Genomic DNA, 21455 nt, shown 5'->3' on the forward strand with positions numbered 1-21455 from the left:
CAGTAAAAATAAGTGCAAATGCTTCTTGAGAGTATAGTTATTTTCAGCTATCATAATTAAACAATGAGGGAATCAAGAACTTGAGTATATAATTCATATCAATAAGTAATTTTTGTATCTCTACTGGAAGAATTTTCAGTGACACTAGCAGTATCATCAGCGTGTTGTATTTTAAGGTAATTTCCTTATTAGTCTAACAGATACTATTTTCATGAAATTTGTCAGTTGTACATATATTCATCAATAAGTAGGCAGAGGACATTTCATAGATAATTAACTATATTTAAAATCTCCCTTCAGCAGTTTGTTAGAATGAAATGATTTCTTTACAATACATATTGTATGTGCTAACACATGAACAGGCAAAAATATAAAACAGAATTGTGTCATAGCTAAAATACATAATATATCTATAGAAATTTAAATTGAAATTGAGGGACAAATTTGGTAAACTATATTTATTCAATGAGACTTCAGAAGAGATTTTTCCCAATAAAATTATATTAACAGAAATGGTAATGAAAAAAAAAAACCAAATAGGAACAAACTGATTATTCATAATGGATGTATTTTGAAGTGTTTCTTTTCTCAAAATATTTCATTTCAAAGTTAATGGAAAAAAATATTTAACATTTTATGATTTCCATAAAGTTGTTTCTTATAGCTTCCTATTTTCAATAGCAAGTTATAAAAGTATCAGGACAGCAATTATATGAAATTTGTCATCAAGACCTTTTTCAAGTATTCCATAATATAAGTACAATCACATTTTTAGATTCTAAGAAATGGCCCTGACATCTATTAAAATTCTAAAATCCCTTCTTTACAACAAATGTATCTTAAATTCTCAACATTCTATATCTAATTCTCATCCTGATTATTAAATGCCCCCAAATTACTTTAAAGATTGAAATTTTTAATATTGAAAAATGTACACATAGAAACTTTATATGGTTATATAAGAACAGCTGTGTTTTTTATATTACACAGAAAAAAAGAAAAGTGGGACAGATGTAACTTAAAATGTGCCCAAATTAAAAAATTTCAAACTCAAACATACAGGTCTTTTTAGTCTTATTGGAGATAGAACAGTATATAAAAGAATTTGGGTGGTAGAGCTGAAAAACATGTGGGGATGGAAGTGAGGATGTCTAGCAAAGGACATGTAAGAAAAGGGTTTGAATGCACTAAAATCTGAAAACTCATTTTATTTAAGAACCCAAAATATTTCACTATCAAAAATATGGTTTAAAATTAGGTGACTTAGGTCCAGCAAAAGTAATACTTTACTGTAATTTTCTAAAATTCATGTTTTACATTTTTTTCTCTTAGAGATTCCTAGAAAACCTGGCTTGCTGCAAAATACTTTTAAGAGCTATCATTTGTCCAACAGATATTACTACTAAGTCAGAGTTCACACTTCTATATAGTTATCTGTAAATATAGATAGTCTCACTCAAGGTGGAACATTTAGATAAAGTACCAAACCGCCCACAATACTGAGTAGCTTTGATTTTGCAAATACTAACACTGAAGTGTTGTAGTAAACTAATAACTTGCTGGTGTATTTTAAGAAACTGGATCTTTAAATTGAAATCTTACACTATTCATAAGTCGGGAAGACTCTTCAGAAAGTAAAAGTTAATTCAAAAAAGCATATATTACTTCTAGAAAGTTTGATGAAAACTGATTTCATTTTTTTCATATTGGAAATTCTAAAATTTTAAGGGGCTACTACAGTTCCTCTTACATTTCTCATTAACGTTGGCAGCAGTACTGTCTTCCACGATGGAAGCTTAGTTCAACGATGTGAAGAATTTAGGGAGGAAACAGTGATCATAAAAATAAATTTTGATGAATTTATTTGCCTAAACTGTATGTGTTTTTAAAAGTATTTGCAAACTTTTGGTAGTAGAATAAAATTAATATGGTATTTAAATTAAGAAAATGTTTAACAGTAAAATAATAGAAATATTCAAGATTAGACTACAAAGGAAACAGCATAGTGAAAAAAAAAATATTTGCCTAGACTGGAAGTCAAGAGATTGTTATCATCTCTAATCCCACTTACTACTATGATCTTGGGAAACTCCTTTAACTATTCTGAGTTGTGTTCCTTTTTGTAAACTGGGGATAACAATACTTGTTAAGTGCCAACAGAGTTGTCAAAAGAATAAAATGAGATCCTATAAGACTAAAAACTATAAGGCATTCCAACAGTGTAAGGCGTTACTTAAAAATAACGCCTAGAAACTTTCATCATTGAAAGAGTTAGGATTCTTTTCAAAGGACAATAAAAATGCCACAGTCTCTAGTTTAAAAATGTGTTAACTCATTTATGTTCCTCTTAGTTATGTTCATCTTAAACACAGACACTGAGTTTGGGCCATATTTTTGTTAACTGTGGAAAAAACGAAATACCTACGTTTAATGTCTGATATATTTATAATACTTCATGAGCCTTACTCTTATTAATGCTTTAATACCTGGATAGAAAGCTTGTCATTCCAGCCATCTGCCGACCTGTACACAGAGGGGCAGTAAATGGTCCTTGATCTTTTCTCCTATTCCTATCTAATGACTAGGCACACTGCCATGTCCTTTCTTAAACCAAGAATGAATAGGTTTCCTCACTGGGAGGGGCACGGCCCTTGGAAGGAAGTCTAATCCCGGTTTTCCTCACTGCCCACAACCTGGCTTAGAAGGGACATATAATGGGGAGGAGGACAGTTTTCTTCTTCCTGAGTGTGAAAACACTTCTGCGAACAGATGCTCTTCTGTAGGCTACCTGGGTGTTACATGAGGCTTACCCAGAAGAAGATCTTATAAACCACCACCACAGGGAATGAACAGAAAGGGCTGCCACACACAGAGTGGCGAAGCAAGCATGCAGTTTGTGTTACATACGTCCACTTTGAACCTCTTCATTCTTCTCTCATGCAGTTGTGGAACGAGCTGCAGCAGCGGATGCAGGACAGATGACTGAGAGACACGAACACACACACGTGATGAGCACAGAGGTTTCTCAGCATTGGGCAAAAAGACGGCTTCCTATTTGTTTTTGTTTTTACCCACCATCCTTGCTCCAGACAAAAAAGAACAAGAAAGATGTGACCTAAGACAGTCCTTTGTGAGCATTTCAAAGAGCTGTGGAGAATAACCAAGAGATGGAATAAAAGTTCCAGTTTTATGCTGGGACCTTGGTCATTCTATTGACGATGCTCTTTCCTGAGGGCCTGAGCTCCATCTGCAGCAGCCAACAAGGAGAACACCCACCTGCATCTTTGAGAAGCAAAAAAGCTGTCTGTCTGTTTCCAGACTTACTCAGAATGATTTGGGACACATGAAACCAACTCTGTGAGAATCAGTTTTCCATCATGAACATTTTTATCTGGAAGATTATACTGTACACACATCTAGTAACCTTCTTTATAAAATATATATTTCATTTAAATTGAACATGTGGAACAGGACAACAGGAGACACAAAAAAATGGCAATGTGTCATTGCTAGTGGAAAATGTGACTAAGATACATTTTCTCAAGATGTAAAGATGCCGAGCAGAAGAAAATGAAAGCACATTTGAGACATGCGGCTACCTGATAACGGTTTCATTTGAAAGGCATGACTTCAATTGAACCTTCTCACAAATATTAAATTCATTCATCAAATGGACTACTATAAGCCCCATATAGTGGTTACTTGTTAATCAATTCAACTCCTATTTCATTTGAAGCCAGTATAACCTAACTTTCAACTCCTCACATGTAAGAATATTCAACGGGATAAACATTTAAAACTGAGTTTATGGTTACAGTTACTTTCCCACAGGTAAACACATGTTTAAAATACACTATGCTCCTTGTTTCATAAATTGGTCCATGGTAGTGAGTCACAAGCTTAGAAAGAATATTATAGTCAAGTAATTATTAAGTATTCTAGATTGAAACACCAAAGTAGATTGGTTAGCATTTTAAAAATCCATGCATACAAAAAGAAAAACTACCACTAAAACCACACAATTTAGAAGTAAAATGAATTCAAGTTATTGGTATCTGGCTAATCTTAGAGAGTAAATTCTCAAATTAAGTGCCTAGTTACAAATAAGGAGCTCTTAGGAATACATGTGGTATTTCTAGTTATATTTAAATACACTTTTGACAATCATCTTTTAAAATAATTCTTAAAATGACTTTGCATAAGTCTGTTTTTCCCTTGCACTAATCACCATCTAAAACAATATGTTTTATTTAATCATTTGCTTTTCTTTCCTCTAAAATGTAAGTTGCATGACATTTACTGCTATATTTCTAGTACCTAGACTTGTCCTTGGCACATAGTAGATACCCAGTAAATAATTGTTGAATGAATAATTGAATGAATTTAATATACTTGTAGTTATTGAGATATAAAATAAATGTATAATAAATATTGAATTCCATTTGTTCACCCACATGCCAACTTTTAAAGAAAAAAACATGAATTTTGATCTACTCTATTAAGATAAACTGCAAAAACAGGTTTAAAAAAATACTAGTGATTACTAATAAGAAGTAATTCTACAACTTACCACAGCATTTGAATTGGCCAACTTTTGTGTCTTCGAATAATGAAATAAGAACTGTTAAAAAAATAGTGAGCTTTACTATAGATAATTAGTGGTTTCCTTGATTATTTTTTAATGTATATATTTATGGAAATCACCTTACCCTTTTGGTATTATCTTTTTCATCTGTTTCCTATTGGAAAGAGAGATATAGAAATGTCATTATATTATATTAGAAAATCATAATATGTATAATATAAATGTATAGTTTAAAATTTATAATTTATTATAAGATTACATTATATAATTTTTAAAATATATGACACATATGCTATACATAAAACATAAGACTGTAATTGGTTAAGCATATATTACCCTAAAAATAAATGGGCAATTAATCAAAAGCTTTATAAATAAAAGTATGAACAAAGATCTTCAGTACAGCATTATTCATAAGAGTGAAAATCTAGAAACATCCTAAATGTTCAGTAGTGGTGGAATAGGAAATACTGATATGATCACACGATAGAAAATTCAGGGAAAAAGACTAGAAGGAATCACATCAAAATATTTGTAGTTGTTATAAAAGAACAAGATTATCAGTTATTTTTGCTTTCTTCCATAAACTTTTTTATAGTCCTCTCTCCCTACAAAAATCTGTCTTTAAGGACAAGACATATCATTCCTTTTTTGTTGTTCTTTTTTTTTCTCATTTGCTTTTAAAATAAATAGAAACTCATGGATAAACACCATTGCCATTTATTTTCTCTTAATTAGGAAAAAACTCAAGTGTTTTGGAAAATGTCACTATTAAAAACATTGGGAAAAAATACAGTTGTAAACACTTATTTAGTTTAAGAAAACATTTATGCTTTCAAAATATCAAGTTTTCTTTGAATTACCATATGTGAAAGTCATGGAAGGCAGACCAAACCTGTGATCATAGGTTAAACTGCTAATGAAAAATACATTCTAAACCTAAGGCTCTTATCCTTAATAAGGTAATTTTAAAATTACTTTACCTATAAGATACAGAACATAACTGAGGTATGGTACCTCATGCCACTTTTCAAGTTCCCATTGCCTCACTTTGGGACAAAAAGTTCTCACACAAGAATCAAATAATAATTTTAATAAAAACCGAGACATCACAGTAAGAATATAATTTTCAAACCGACATTGACAATATAGTTTGCTTTTTTTGCATTCTTAATGTCCTCTCTGACAAAGTACACTGTCCTAACCTCTGGGCTTAGAAAAATGCATCTGTTCTCCAAATGTAGTATGATTCAAGAAGAGAGAAAGAGCCAAAATGACCTCAAATTTCCCTCATCAGAACTAGAACACATCTTATACTTGAAGGGGACATACCATTTTCCAATTAGATGATTGCAAACTCCATTAATATAACCCTAAATTCTCTGGCATCAAAGAAACTGAAGTATTTGTTTCTTATCCAAAGTCAATTTATGCTCTTCTAGCTCCTCTTGGCATGCTTCCTAAATTGGGTATATTTTCTTCCAGGAGGAATTCCAAGATGCCACTGAGCAATTTTTTTTGCCTACAAATTAAATACTATTTGAACCTTACCTGGGGCTTTGGTAGAGTCCCCATAATTATGAAGCAAAGCTCCTCCAATGCATTGGATGCCTAATGGAAATGGGAAGATATATAGGCCATGCTTCTGCGTTATCATCATTTGCATAGAAGAGATAACCATAAAATGTTAGGATCACAAGGACATTCCAACCGTTAGGAGAACCACTGACCGAAACTGCCCGCCCTGGCCAGGCATCACAGTAACCACTTGCATGAGTTATCTTACAACAGGAGGTCCTGGTAAGAATGTGGAACTAACAAGCTAGTACCAACCGGAAGAATTCAGGAAAGGTCAAAAGGAGAGAAGAGACTCCAGTCCACATGTTACTGAGTCCAAGCTCGCTCCGCTTGCCGCACAACAGGCCAATAAATCGGAGACGAGGTGTTGAGGCAAGGAATATGACTTTATTTGGAAAGCTGGCAGACCAAGAAGATGGCAGACTAATGTCTCAAAATAACCATCGTATCGGGGTTTGGATGCCAGTTTCTTTTATAGCACAGAGACGGGGAGGAGATTAGGAAGTAAAAAGGCCATACGTTTTGCAATAACCCCTGGAATGGCCAGCCTCACGGAGGGGATGTGTTAATTTCTTCTTTCTTGCAGCCATCCACAGGTGGACAGGGTCTGGAAGTTTCCCTGAACAAAGGCACTTTGGTTTAACATTCAGGCAGAGGGGCAGGGTTCCCCGAGGCAGGCCATTATGTAGAGACAATATCCTTTTATTGAACAAAAGCAATGGGAAGCAAAGGTTAAAGTAAAACAAACAGATCCAACATGTAGTCAGATTTGGCTCTTCCCTGTTACACATATGTCCTACCAACCTCCCAGTATCCTTCTCGCCGGAATCCATCTTGGCTGAGTGATGCGCGCGCCACCAGGAAGGACCCTGAGTCGGAGTGATTGGCCAGAGATAACCCGGAAACTAGCCCCATTACCATAAAACCCGAGACTGCAAGCCATGTGGCAGAACAGTTCTCCTGGTTCTTACCCAGCTGCTCTCCGCCCGGGCTCCCCTTCCCAATAAAGTCTCTTGCTTTGTCAGCACATGTGTTTCCTCGGACAATTCATTTACGAGTGTTAGACAAGAACCCACTCTTGGGCCCTGGAAGGGGTCCCCCTTCCTGAAACACAACTACACCAAATAGAATCCTTGTGGCCCACTGACACTCTGTTGGAATCCCTTGATTTCTCTCATGATAAAAACTTGGCTCCTAAAAGTAAAACCTTCCTTCCAAAGAGGAAAAAAAAAGTTACATATTGTCTATATGCACTGATTAAGGCTTCCACTGTGGGTCCAGATACAAAATTCTCAGTATTGGGGGCTTCCTTGGTGGCGCAGTGGTTGAGAGTCCGCCTGCCGATGCAGGGGACACGGGTTCATGCCCCGGTCCGGGAAGATCCCACATGCCGCGGAGCGGCTGGGCCCGTGAGCCATGGCCGCTGAGCCTGCGCGTCCGGAGCCTGTGCTCCGCAACGGGAGAGTCCACAACAGTGAGAGGCCCACACCCCACCCCACCCCCCAAAAAAAATTCTCAGTATTTGCTAAAATTCTATGAAATTCTGTGACTGAGAGTAACTAAGGCAGTGCCAAAAAAAGGATTATTCTTCCCAACTTGCAGCTAAGTCTGAATCTACATGCCAAAGTGGTGAGCCTCGCTGAATAGTACTCATTACTGGCTAATTTGAAAATCCTTCAATTGCTCGCAAACAATGGGAGTTTGGAGAAGAAGCCGTGTATGGTGCACCTAATATGAGTTCCCACCCTTCCAGGCTGCTGACTGCATACCCCAGGGTCAGGTTTTTCAAAGCACCTGAGCACAGAAGCAGGGCAGGGCTCTTGTGGTTTGCAGCCAGCTAGGTGTGGTGAGAAGGAGCCCAACTGGACAAGCAGGGGCGAAACCCACCTTGCACAGAATTCAGCATGGTCGCACCAGGAGTGCTTGATTACTTAATAAATACATATGGGAAATAATGAGGAGCTGAAACCGTGTGGGAGTGGGGTAGGGCTGTGGAGTTGAGCGGCCTGCAACTCCAGAGCAGTGCAAATTCCATTTCTCCTCTTTATTAGCTGTGTGACCTTGGGCGGGTTACCTAACCTCTCTAAACTTCAGTTCCTGCAGCCGTAAATCGGGGATGACAACATCAACGCAGAATTCTTGGAAGGATTACGCGTAGGTAAAGCTCTCAGCACAGTGCCGCATACAGAGCAATTAGTTAACAATAGTAGCACTGAAAAATGTGTGACCTGTAAAGCTTGATTTAACAACTGCGGTTACTGCTAATTCAGAAGACGTGTCATAAAGGATTGCTCAGGGCCAGCAAGATCCTCACCCTTTGAACAACAGCACATGTTTAACAGGATTGGCTATAGTTTAGGGATACAGTTGGAGTCATGAAACAGCGTCTCTGAGCATCCCACCTAGCATGTCAAAGGCCTGCTTTGTTCTCTTCTATTTGTTTGCCTGCCCAATGCAAATTGTTGGGATATTTATTAATAGTATTAAATGGCTCATATTTAAGTAGTATTTCAATAAATTATCAAACATTTTCATATACATAACCCACACTTTGTCTTTAAAACACAGCTTGACGTATACAGGATGGGAATTGTTATTCTCACATATAAAGCAAGTGAGATTCTAAGAGACCGTCACTTGCCCAATACTACACACAGCTAGGTCGTCTGATCTATAGGTATCCCTGTGTTGCACTGGTATTGACTGTTAAGCCTATGGTTGGGAGTTGGATGAGAGAAAAAGTAGGGTGTGAACACTGATACATCTTTTCTCACTTTTTCCCTTCAGGATTGGGTATGCAGCTCACCCCAGAAAAATCTAGAAATAAATCCCTGAAACTTCCTCTTATGGCCCATCTAGAAATGCTGAAAAAATACAAAATAATTTTTTAAAAAATCTAGTGATACCATGTGTCTCTTAACTCAAAGAAGAATAAATTTAGTTATATGAGTGTCTCCTTAGAAAACAGCTTCTAAGCCAGCTGAGGCTTGGCAACAAGACTGAAGTTTGACAGAAAAAGTTTCAAAACAAATTGCATTTTCTCCAGCAACTTTTTACATGAAGCCATTATTCACTGAGCTACAACCATTCTTTAAGGATTTTTCTCATATGAGATTTTTAATATTTTATTTTTCATTTGTGGACCTTTTAAAGAGCCTTTATTTTCTATTTGGTAAAAATGTTTTGAAGAACTGTTCAGATAATCGCATACATAATATAATAATAGTTAACAGGAAATTAACGATTTTTTTTTTTTTTTACGGTACACGGGCCTCTCACTGTTGTGGCCTCTCCCGTTGCAGAGCACAGGCTCCGGATGCACAGGCTCAGCGGCCATGGCTCACGGGCCCAGGCACTCCACGGCATGTGGGATCTTCCCGGACCGGGGCACGAACCCGTGTCCCCTGCATCGGCAGGCGGACTCTCAACCACTGTGCCACCAGGGAAGCCCGAAATTAACGATTTTTTAAAAAATGGTATCAGTTAGTGTAAAAGGTTTCATAGTAAATTTACAAAGCTCTCCTCAAAAGGTACAGCCTCCAAATCCAATAACAGCTTAGTTTACCTTGATGGTGTTTAGATGAGTGCTTTAAAATTCATCCTTTTAATTTTGAAGACATAAAAGTGATTCTGAGGGTGTTCCTGAATTTCCAATGTAATGCAAAAGCCTGTGTGCTGATTAATATCCACCACATGTTACATATCCGTCAATGCTCCTCAAGCAATTTGAAATATCATTCATAAATGTTGTCTATTATGATTCTGGTCTTGCTTTATCACTTAGTGCCTCTAACTTGCTGCAAGTGATCCTCTGCAGGCTGAGGAACCGGTCGAGGCAGGAGAAAGGCTGCTTCTCCACACTGGCCAGGATGACATTCTGGAAGGACTACGTGAAGGACAGGCATCGCGCCTTGGCCAGACCATGTAGGGGTTCGCCCCAGGCACACAGCTGACTGTGTTGAGAGGGTTGAGCCAAGAGCCTCTGCTGAGCCCTCTCCTCTGTTCAGGAGACTTAGTGATGCTGATTAAGAAAGTTAAGACACCAAGCCTAACACTGCTACACCTGCACTCAGAGACAGAGCTGCAGACAGAGGGAGCAGCGTCCAGTAGAGACGTGTAAGAAGGACACACTTGTTTCCCACTGCTCGTGTTTCTGAGACTGCTGGGACCTGGGACCCTTTGCTGCAGTGCTGCAAGGCGTGAACCTGGACAGACCTCTCCTTGACCAACAAAATACAAAGAAACCATGTGGGACTAAAAATAACTGAGTGTGTGCACAGTTCGGGCAAATTATGAACAAAAAGATACAAACAGACCAAAAAACCTTACTGCCACTTCTGAAGAGCTGGGGGCCAAAAACAGGGTGTGGGGAGCAAAAGCAGGGTACAGAGCATGCTCCCTGCACTCAACACCACCAGAGGAGTGGGCCAAACACTTACGCCAGCCCTCCAGCCTGACCGCTGGACACACCCCTACCCTCACCCCATATAAGGAACTAGCTCGCCCCCCTCGGAGAGTGAGCAAGGGCACCTGTTACTCATTCTAGCTCCCCCTGCTGCAGCAGGGGCCCCAGTAAAGCTTTGCCTGAAGTTCTTGTCTGGCCTCTAGTCAATTTCTATTGATTAGGGAAGGCCAAGCACACTGGTCTGTATCATTTCCAGGTACAGAAGCTAGACCACCACTCCTCTCTCCCCAGTCCTCTTAACTCTTTCCCGTGGGAAAAGGAGTGAGTTACCTGACAGATGATTGACAGGAGGAAATCGGGCACGCTCTGTTGAGCCCTTTCCTCTTAGAGAGCCAGCTCCCTGGCCAGTTGTTCTTGCCTGACTGCTGCCCCGTGGCAGAAAACCTGATTCTGGCAGGACGCTTGAGTCACAGTCTAACCTCAGTTTAATTCTGGGGGTAGCTTTAGCAGACACACTTAGCAGCAGATCTAAGGCCACATTCACAAATTGACTTTTCAGTTACAATGATATTTTGATCTCCTAAGTCTGACTCTGTAAGTTCATCTCTCCATGGGTTGCAAACTCTATTAAGGGCCAGGATATTAGTCCCCCAAGAGAGCAATGGATTCATTATTTTTAATCTAACACAGAATGTGATTTTGAAATTAGCATTTTAATTTCAAAAATATGGGTATATTATCTGCAAATCTATTTTTCTTTTTTTTTGCGGTACGCGGGCCTCTCACTGTTGTGGCCTCTCCCATTGTGGGGCACAGGCTCTGGATGCGCAGGCTCAGCGGCCATGGCTCACGGGCCCAGCCGCTCCGCGGCATGTGGGATCTTCCCGTACCGGGGCACAAACCCATGTCCCCTGCATCGGCAGGCGGACTCTCAACCACTGCGCCACCAGGGAAGCCCTGCAAATCTATTTTTCTTAGAGATAAAAGCCCTAGCACTTTACACCATAAACTCAGAGCACTCATTATTACCTGCAGATGATGTAATAATTTCCAATACGTTGACATTTTAGTAAGTCCATAAAATAATGATGGGTCCAAAGGGAGAGATGGAGCATTTCAGCATGACACAAATGCTTACATCACTATGAAACACCTCCATTTGGAATTACCTGAGGCAGAGGATCCATGGACAGGAAAGACGAACAAGCATCATCTATCTGTAGAAAACAAAAATGCCGGTTACATCTTGGAAACAGAGAGAAGATAGCGAAAAATGGAAAGCAGATTTTACGAAGCCAAGTTACCTATGCAACACTAATTAAAGTTCCATGACTGTTCAGGACTCTGGATTTGGGAGGCAGGAGCCTTTTACACTATCTAAGGAAGTCCTGGAATTGGGATTTCCCCAAGATGCACCCCCAGACACAGGGATATACATCCCTATTAACAGTCAGTAGGGATCATCAGAGCATAAAGATGCTTCAAACATTGAAGGGAAAAACTTATGGTATTATTCGGCCTGAGAAACCTGAGTAGTGACTAAAGAATGGCCTCAAAATTAAGGAGCACCCTGCTATGTGGTTCTTTAAATCTAATCATATCTACATATAAATCTAATCACATCATCTAGATTAACATGATAATAGCATGTGTGCTAAATGACAAAGAGTGTAAGTAAAAAGTCTTACACAACATGGGCCATCTTCCCGTTCTCTACCAAGAAGCCAGCATGAGAAAATAGTTCTATTTTACAGTGAAGGTTTACTGAACTATGCTTGCCAACTAGCTGTCCTTGGCTTTTTGTTTTTTTTTTTCGCCAAGTCATTTAATTTTTATTTTATATTGGGATATAGTGGATTTACAACATTATGTTAGTTTCAGGTGTACAGCAAAGTGGTTCAGTTATATATATACATATATCCATTCTTTTTCAGGTTCTTTTACCATATAGGTGATTACAGAAGACTGAGTAGAGTTACCTGTGCTGTATAATAGGTTCTTGTTGATTATCTATTTTATATACAGAAGTGTGTATATGTTAATCTCACACTCCTAATTTATCTTGAGGGCTTCTTTCTGTGGAGTTATTTTTTTAATTAATTAATTTTATTTATTTATTTTTGGCTGCGTTGGGTCTTTGTTGCTGTGTGCTGGCTTTCTCTAGTTGTGGCGAATGGGGTCTACTCTTCCTTGCGGTGTGTGGGCTTCTCATTGCGGTGGCTTCTCTTGTGGAGCATGGGCTCTATGCATATGGGTTTCAGTAGTTGTGGCTTGTGGGCTCTAGAACGCAGGCTCCATAGTTATGGCGCATGGGCTTAGTTGCTCCGCGGCATGTGGGATCTTCCTGGACCAGGGATTGAACCCGTGGCCCCTACATCGGCAGGTGGATTCTTAACCACTGAGCCACCAGGGAAGTCTCTCTGTGGAGTTTTGATGAGATGTTTAGGAGGCCTTGCCAAAGACCTTGTTTCCACTGTTCTGCACACACATTTGTGAAGCACTTTCTGCTGAATGTTATTACAAAGCTCTGCTGGGGGTACACCAGACCTTGGTAATGGTCTCGTGAAGGCTGAAAAAAGGATCCATTTCTTCAATTTTTGTTGCACATTTAGGGAAAAAGCCTTCAGAGAGAAAACTTGGACCCTCTAATGCTTTGATGTCCTCATAAGTAAACCTCACGGTGGGAACTCCAAGATGGTTGATGAAGTAATCGGCATCATCTTGCATCTGTACAGAACTGATATTTATTTCTGAGCACTCATCTCTTCTGGAACAGTTGAAATTATTTTTCTCAGCTACCAGTTGCTGAAGAGATGGTGAAGCTACAGGGTAGAGACTTGAGTTACCGCTTACAGGACTGTGGAGACTAACATAAGCCACAACATTTTTCTGCAGAACCTTCTTGAAATCCTCTCCCCATTCATATGAGCCAATATTTCCAAAAGCTGTTCCACCCCATGAACAGAAAACAATAGTGCGGTCTGGTCTCCACCTTTTCTTGACTCTTAACATCAAGGTCCGAATAAAAGCTGTGATGATGGCAGTGCTGCTGGCCCATTCTTGTCCATTATAACTGTATGCGGTATGATGATGGCTGCCAACTATGATATAACGGTTTGGAGATGTCGAGCCTTTTTTTGTTTGTTTGTTTTTGTTTTTGCGGTGCGCGGCCCTCTCACTGTTGTGGCCTCTCCCGTTGCGGAGCACAGGCTCCAGACGCGCAGGCTCAGCGGCCATGGCTCACGAGCCCAGCCGCTCCGCAGCATGTGGGATCTTCCCGGACTGGGGCACGAACCCGCGTCCCCTGCATCGGCAGGCGGACTCTCAACCACTGCGCCACCAGGGAAGCCCCGAGCCTTTTAAATATCCAACAACATTAGTAACTGTTTCAAATTTTGTGACTGTCTAAATCTGCATGCTGACAATTCTTTCCTCATTATTTGGAAGTTCTAGAGGGCTACAGGCACTGTGTGTGATTCTATCTTTCAGCGAAGATGCTGAGATGGGGTGCACTAGTAGAGAGGTGAGGTTTGATCGGTTTTGTCTAAAGCTTCCATCTGCTAGTGTTGGAGGGTCTCCTGCAGAGGCGGGGGGGCGGCTGTGGCTCACCGTGGCGACAAGGACACTGGCAGCAGAAGTTTTGGGAAGTACTCCTTGGCGTGAGCTCTCCCAGAGTCCACAATTAGCCCCACCAAAGAGCCAGGTAGGCTCCCGTGCTCTGTCCTCAGCTTTTATCCTTAAAAGAAACCTTGAAAGATCTTAAACTGTAGTATGAGATTTATACTAATCATTAAAAAACTGTGCTGAGAAGTTAAGCACTAAGCTAGGTGTCTAGAGTTATCTATGGCATTTATTTCTTTGGCGGCCTTTTAAAATGGGACTGGAAAAAATGGTACTGATTCTTGTCTGTCTGGGATGATTTAGGTTGAGTCCTATTTATGGCATAACATCTCAGGGGCCCCCTTCTAGTTTCAGAATTGTTTGTTGAATTTAATTTAATTGCCATTCTCACACTAAACTGAAGGGGGATGATCATACCCTTTAGTCATAATTTCTCAAGCTACTCTGGTTTCCAAGTTGAACATGAACTAATATATATAATTCTGTAATTTAGAGAATAACAAAGGTATACGGTATGATAGAAAAGCATACGTTTATGTCTCCTTTTTATGTTCACAGAACTTATCCTCTCTATATATCACAAATACTGGGAGAATTGTTTTATTCTATTTGTCCCTTGTGTCCATCCACCTGCTCCCTCTTCCATGCCATATAAACCCAGAATCATGGATACAAACACACCCAGACAGTGGTAAACTTCTTGAGGGAAGGGGCTACCTAATGTGCCCAAATAAGTGTTCAATAAATATTCTTTAATTAAATTGCATTGAGTTTGTGGGGAAAAAAATAAAAAGAGAAGTCAATTGAGAAGGGAAAGCGAAAAAGATACCCTTTTAAGCTTCAAATTGTGACTAATGCTTTATGTATCACCCCCAAATGCGATTTAATTTGCTCTAGTAGGGTAGGAGGAAGTGGTCCCTCTCGAAATTGTGGTGATGTTTAGGTATCTGAAGACTTTACATGCTCAAGGGGAAAGCTGTCCACCCCCAGCCCAGGCTGCTCATTTGTATGAGGTGGCCGTGTCCAAGGACAGCGGACCCTTGAACTTCAGGGCTCACTAATCAGTGCATCAATATGGCTTGGATAAAAACATCAGAATAAGAAAAAACACCAATTAATCAAATTAGGAGATAACTGCAAAGCTTTTCAGTTTTTGTTCTCCTTTCTTTAAAAGGCACGGCTGCACTGCCCACCCACTCTCCCTTTGGGTAAGCATTTGTTCACTTCACTCAGCTTATGGCCCTAATGGTTTTAAGTGCCACTAATGCTTTTGAGAACTCTGTGGAGTCCATCGATGAACCCGTTTGAAAATGGTTAGGTCTCTGTATACGCTTTGAAAAGTATGTGTTTCTAGCATCTGAATAGCCATGTAATATTTAAAACCTCCAGCAGAAAGCTTAACTATATGCTCTTAGCATCTTCTTTAAGTATCTTTTTCTATAAAAGAGCGTACAGTGCTTTTACAGCTCCATTTGAGTTTTTTCCCCAGCATTATCATCTAAAAGTTTTTTTCAAAGATTTTCCTCAGAAATATAATTTCAGGCCAAACTAAATGTTTCTGTACTCTACATTAATATCTGTTTTTAAATTATTCTTCATCTTGTTTATATTTTTCTAGCATGTATTATGATATACCAAGGCAGAGGCCCTTAAAATAGTCTTACAAATTTCTGTGCTATTTAAGACTCTTTAGTACTTGGCCCTTATCATCTGTCTCATCTTTGCCCTTATGTATTTTGTTAGGGGGGTGGCTTAGGTATAAAGGGCATTCTCCTCAGTTCATAGCTTTCTATCATCACTGGACTCACCTTCTTTATCCTTTTATATTTCCATTTCATACTCCTATACCATCCTCCCATAAGCAGCTCTTCTAATGTATTTGATGTGTATCCTCTGTTTATGTTCTTATAAAATCTGTACTGCTGTTTGCTGTGCACAGATGGTATTTTCTTACTTTTTTTTTTTTTTTTGCAGTACGCGGGCCTCTCACTGTTGTGGCCTCTCCTGTTACGGAGCACAGGCTCCGGACGCGCAGGCTCAGCGGCCATGGCTCACGGGCCCAGCCGCTCCGCGGCATGTGGGATCTTCCCGGACTGGGGCACGAACCCGTGTCCCCTGCATCAGCAGGCAGACTCTCAACCACTGCGCCACCAGGGAAGCCCTTACTTTTCTTAGCTTAACACTATACTTTAAGACCTCTCCCTGCTCCTGGATACCTCTAGTGTGTTGCTCCTAACTGCCATAGAGTATTTATAATGTGCATGCACTACATGTTGCCTACCTACCCCCCAGTGATGCGAGGCCGGTTCCCTCCACTCCTCCCATTACCTCCTTGTATCTGTCCTGCACATATGGTTCTGTAGGAGAATATGTTTGGGCTACATACTCAGGAGAGGGCATGCTAGACCATGGGGATATCTAGGCGGCTTTCCAGATGGCTACACCAGTTGACACTCTCATCAGCAATGCATGGGGATTCCTACACCCTACATCCTTGCTAACGTTTGCCATTCTCTAGATTTCAATTTTTTGCCAGTCTAACGGATAGAAAGTGACAATATTTTTGTCTTAATTTTCATGTCATTGTTACTAATGGATTTGAGCATCTCTTTAGATACTTGTTGGTCTTTAGGTTTCCTCTTTGTAAATTGTTCTATAATTTGACTATTTTTACTTTGGATTCCTGTCTTTATCCAATTAGCTAGAATTTCTTAGATATTCTAGAAACTAATTCCTTATCAGTTTTAGGCACTGTCAATATCTTCTTTCAAAGGCTCTGACATTTTTTCAATGGAGTCCTTTGTTGAAAGAAATCTTTACTTTTTTTCTTTTTTTTTGCTGTACGCGGGCCTCTCACCGCTGCGGCCTCTCCCATTGCGGAGCACAGGCTCCGGACGCGCAGGCTCAGCGGCCATGGCCCATGGGCCCAGTCGCTCCGCAGCATGTGGGATCCTCCCAGACCGGGGCACGAACCTGCGTCCCCTGCATCAGCAGGCGGACTCTCAACCACTGCGCCACCAGGGGAGCCCAGAAATCTTTACTTTTAATGTAATTCAAGTCATGAAGTTTTTGGCCTTATAATTTATGGTGGAAGTTTTTTATGGAAATTTTTTATGGAAAAACTTATTAAAATTTGTGGAAAGAAGCCTTTCCCTGCTCCTAGCTCACAAAGATGTTTTTCTAATAGAAAAGATATTTCCTATTAACTCTATAATTTTACCCTGTATGTTTAGACCTTTAATCCACCTGGAGCCCACCTTTGTATGGGGTGTTAATTTTATGTTTCTCTATACAGTGAGCCAGTTTCTCAACCCTCATTTGCCGAACAATCTGTCCTTTTGCCTCTGAATTTTAGTGTTACTTCTACTATAAGTTAAGTTGATGTGCACATGCATTTGTCTCAGGTTGTCTTAGGTTGGGTTCCCCCAGAAACAGACCTTGAGATAAGGATGTGGATATGAGTAGATCATTTGGAAGATAACCCAAAAAGCACTGGTAGAAGGGTGGAGAAGTAAAACAGGGAAGGGAAGGAATCCAATCAAGGGTATGTTATCAAGCAGGTTACCGCCATTGTAACTGGGATCAATCTGCCTGGGGTACTCTGAGACACAATGCAGAATACATCTCAGAGTTATCCCACCTGAGGGGAGAGGCAGCTAAGGTATTCATCCACTAACTCTCTTGGGTCACCAACTGATGGCTATTCCTGTGGTGGGGGCATTTGGTCCCAGGCACTTCTGGTCTGTCCTGAGCATAGGCCAAACAGGCAGAGTCACAGGTGCTCGCAATTAGAAACAGTAAGTTTGGAGTGTGCTAGAATGGTGAATGACAAAGGGATATGACAGGACACTGACAGTGTCTGCTAAACTCTCCAAGCTCTAGTCTCAGTTCCACTGGTTCATTCATCTATTCTTATGCCCTCACCATACCTTTTTTATTAGTACAATTTCTTAGTATATCTTGAAATCTGGTAGGGCAAGTTCTGGCTCTTAGCTCTTTATATTTAAAATTTCCTTAGCCATTTGTAGACCTTTATTTTTCCACATCAATTTTGGGTTAAATTTATAAATTTTCCAAAAAGAAGTTAAGTGGAATTCTGATTGGGTTGCATTGATTTTATGGGGTTTACATTGACTCATTTAGGTAGAATTGATATTTTTATTACATTAAATTAATTGTTCCCTCCAAAAGCAAAGAACGTCTCTCCATATATTCACATTATCTTCTAATTCCTTTATTAAAATTTAATTTTTTCTCCATAAGCCATTGTGTATTTTTGGTTAATTCCTAGATACTTATAGTTTTTGTTGCCATTGTGAATGATGTAATATTTTCATGTTACTTTTTCCTAGTGAAAAGAAATGTTATTGATTCTTGTATATTGGTATTATATCCAAAACTCTTCTGAATTCTCATCTTAGCTCTAATAGTTTAAGAGCGAGCAATTTATTAATGTAATTCATCATGATTATAGATTAAAGGAGAAAAGGCATATTGCTTATCTCAATATTGGTGCAGATAAAATATTTGATTAAGTTCACATTTTATTTAGGCTTAACGAAACTCTTAGGAAGACAGGAGAAGAATAGAAGTTCCTTAACTAGGTAAAGGTTATATAACAAAATTCTAGAGCAAATTTATACCCTATGGAGAAGCTTTAGTTACATTTATTTGTATAACATAGTACTGGAGGCCTTTGGCCAATGATTAGAAGGAAAGAAGAAATTGTTTCTTCAGTGCTTATTGTATTACTATAGCACCTTTTTGGCATCAGATATTTTTCTAGGAATTTATTCATTTCATCTAAGTTTTCAAAATTATTACCATATAACTGTCCATAATACTTTGGCAGGGGTAATAGCTTATTGAAATATAATTCAGATTCTGTACAATTCGCCCATTTAGAGTGTACAATTCACTAGTTTTTTTTTTTAAGCTATTATCCCATTTATCTAGAAAGAAAATAACAGCTTGATATAATAGCCTTCTAGAGAATATATATGTACACACAGAAATTAGGCTTGTGGGTCAGGATAAATGTCAGAATTTAACCCTGATGGTAGCAAGAATTAGCTTGCCTCAGATGAAGGCTATAACTCAACTAGTTAGAGCAGAGAATGCCTTAAGGTAGTAGAACAGCTGCCGCTTCCCAGTGCCCTTCTTTTCTCTCCCTGAGATATGCCCTAAATCTGTGGGTTTATGGGACTAACGCAGGATGGGAATCCCATCAGATTAGAGGGGCACTGATTCTCCTCAATCTGTTTTTTTCTTTATCAGTTTAGAGGGTGATGTCATTGATAGGTAAAGCAGTAAATCTATACTCTAACTACCTTGTTACTGGACCTAAAGTTCATGTTTTGAATACAGACCTTCAAACTGAACCACAGAATATAGGAACTCTCTGGTTCAGAGCTACAAATAACAAGGGGTCTTTCCATAGGGCCTTTGCAGCCACGGACTTTTTAAATTACAAGTCATGACCCACCACTGTCCATCCCTTAGTTGATAACTTTTGTCTAGACCAGTATGATGACTCCAGACCAACATGACACAATTCACTAGTTTTTAGTGTTATTTACTGAGTTGTGCAAACTTTGCCAGTCAATTGTCCATAATACTTATTTAAAACATTTAAAATTTTTTTTGTTTTTATTTTTTATTAATTTTTATTGGAGTATGGTTGCTTTACAACCATGTGGTATGTAAACCATATGGTTGCTTGTGTTAGCCTCCACTGCACAACAAAATGAATCAGCCATACACATACAGATATCCCCTCTCTTTTGGACTTCCCTCCCATTTAGGTTACCACAGCGCATTAGGTAGAGTTCCCTGTGCTATTACAGTATGTTCCCATCAGATGTTTATTTTATACATAGTATCAATAATGTATATGTGTCAATCCCAGTCTCCCAATTCCTCCCACACCACCACTTTCCCCCTTGGTATGGACGGATAAAGAAGATGTGGTACATGTATACAATGGAATACTGCTCAGCCATAAAAAGAAATGAAATTGGGTCATTTGTAGAGACACGGATGGACCTATAAAGTGTCATACAGAGTGAAGGAAGTCAGAAGAAGAAAAGCAAATATCGTATAAAACATTTTTTAAATCTCTCTTTTTCTTGGTGATCTACCCTTTTTCAGTGTATGTCTTTTTTTATCTTTATCTTTTCCTCTGCCTTTTAAAGTCAGTACTGCCAGTGCTTATTAACATTTTGAAAGAACAAACATATGATTTTGTTAATATTGTTGAGTTTTTCTCTCCTCTCTCTTTTTAATATTTATTTCTGCCCATATTTTTATTATTTACTTCATTCCTGTTTCTTTGAATTTTCTCTGTTGTTCTTTTCTCCCACATTTTTCAGTTGAATGCTACGCATATTTGTTTTTAAACTTTCTTTTTTCCTGATAAATATATATGAAGTTAAAATTTCTTTCTAGTTACTGTTTTAGTTGTAGCATACAAATTTTGACTCATAATATTTTTAATGTCATTCTTTTTCAGTCTAGGGCTATTTACCGAAATTCCACTTATTTTCCTAACAGATGGGATATTTAAGTTATACTTTTGTTAATAGTTTCTAACTTTATTGCATTATGATTGCAAAACATTTAAAATGGATCCTAAGTGATGAAAACTTTGTCTTCTAAGACATGGTCTGTTTTTTTAAAATGCCCCAATTATTCTCAAAAAGAATGTTCATACTGTTTAGTACAGGCTTTTAAAAATATTTCTAATAGTTAAAATTCAAATTTATTAATTGTACTGTTGGGTCTTTGACATATCTACTTGTGTGCTATTTGCTTTAACTATCAGTTTTGAGAAAGAAATATTAAAATATCCAACTACAAATGTTCATTTATCTATTTTCCCCTGAATTTCTATCAACTGTTAAATAAATTTTGAGATTGTTCTGTTAATATATATTAATGATGGCTGTACTTTTTTGCTCTGTTGTTCTTTTATCAGCGTATAAGATCCTGCTTTGTCTGTTAAAATGGTTTGTGCATTCAAATTCTATTTTATCAGATATTAAGACTGCTACTCCAATTTTCTTGCAGTTTATATTTGCTTGGTATGTCATTTTCCATTCTTAGCCATTTTTTCTTTTCTGCTTTCAGTGTGACTCTTACAGAGATCATATTGCCAAATCTGTTTTTAAAATCCAGCCTGAGAATCTCTTTTAAGGGGTGTAGTTTAGCACATTCGTATTTATTATACTCTATTATTAGGACATATTTCTGCCACCTTAATTTACC

The 21455-nt window shown here is 38.7% G+C and overlaps 2 protein-coding genes across 3 annotated transcripts in view; both read right to left on the reverse strand.

Moving 5' to 3' along the window:
* The window catches only part of NMU (neuromedin U), a 30560-nt gene that overhangs the window by 8435 nt on the left and 670 nt on the right, over positions 1–21455 (reverse strand). For both annotated transcript variants that reach the window (XM_022563915.3, XM_022563906.3), the window contains exons 2-5: positions 6137–11785; positions 4710–4739; positions 4571–4621; positions 2908–2982 (exon numbers count right to left, since the gene is read on the reverse strand). In XM_022563915.3, the coding sequence (XP_022419623.1) occupies positions 2908–2982; positions 4571–4621; positions 4710–4739; positions 6137–6160 (180 nt within the window). In that variant the 5' untranslated portion in view covers positions 6161–11785. The remainder of the gene's footprint in view (positions 1–2907; positions 2983–4570; positions 4622–4709; positions 4740–6136; positions 11786–21455) is intronic.
* LOC149749151 (uncharacterized) lies at positions 9940–16589 on the reverse strand. Its single transcript, XM_089911257.1, has 5 exons — positions 16475–16589; positions 13116–13669; positions 11722–11785; positions 10899–11096; positions 9940–10184 (listed from the first exon to the last, which is right to left on the reverse strand). The coding sequence occupies exons 1-5, from the start codon at positions 16587–16589 to the stop codon at positions 9940–9942; spliced, it is 1176 nt and encodes a 391-aa protein (XP_089767383.1).

Source organism: Delphinapterus leucas, chromosome 5 (assembly GCF_059928025.1).
Source record: "Delphinapterus leucas isolate spDelLeu-1000000601 "Yukka" chromosome 5, BTC_Dleu_Yukka2, whole genome shotgun sequence".
Lineage (NCBI taxonomy): Eukaryota > Metazoa > Chordata > Mammalia > Artiodactyla > Monodontidae > Delphinapterus > Delphinapterus leucas.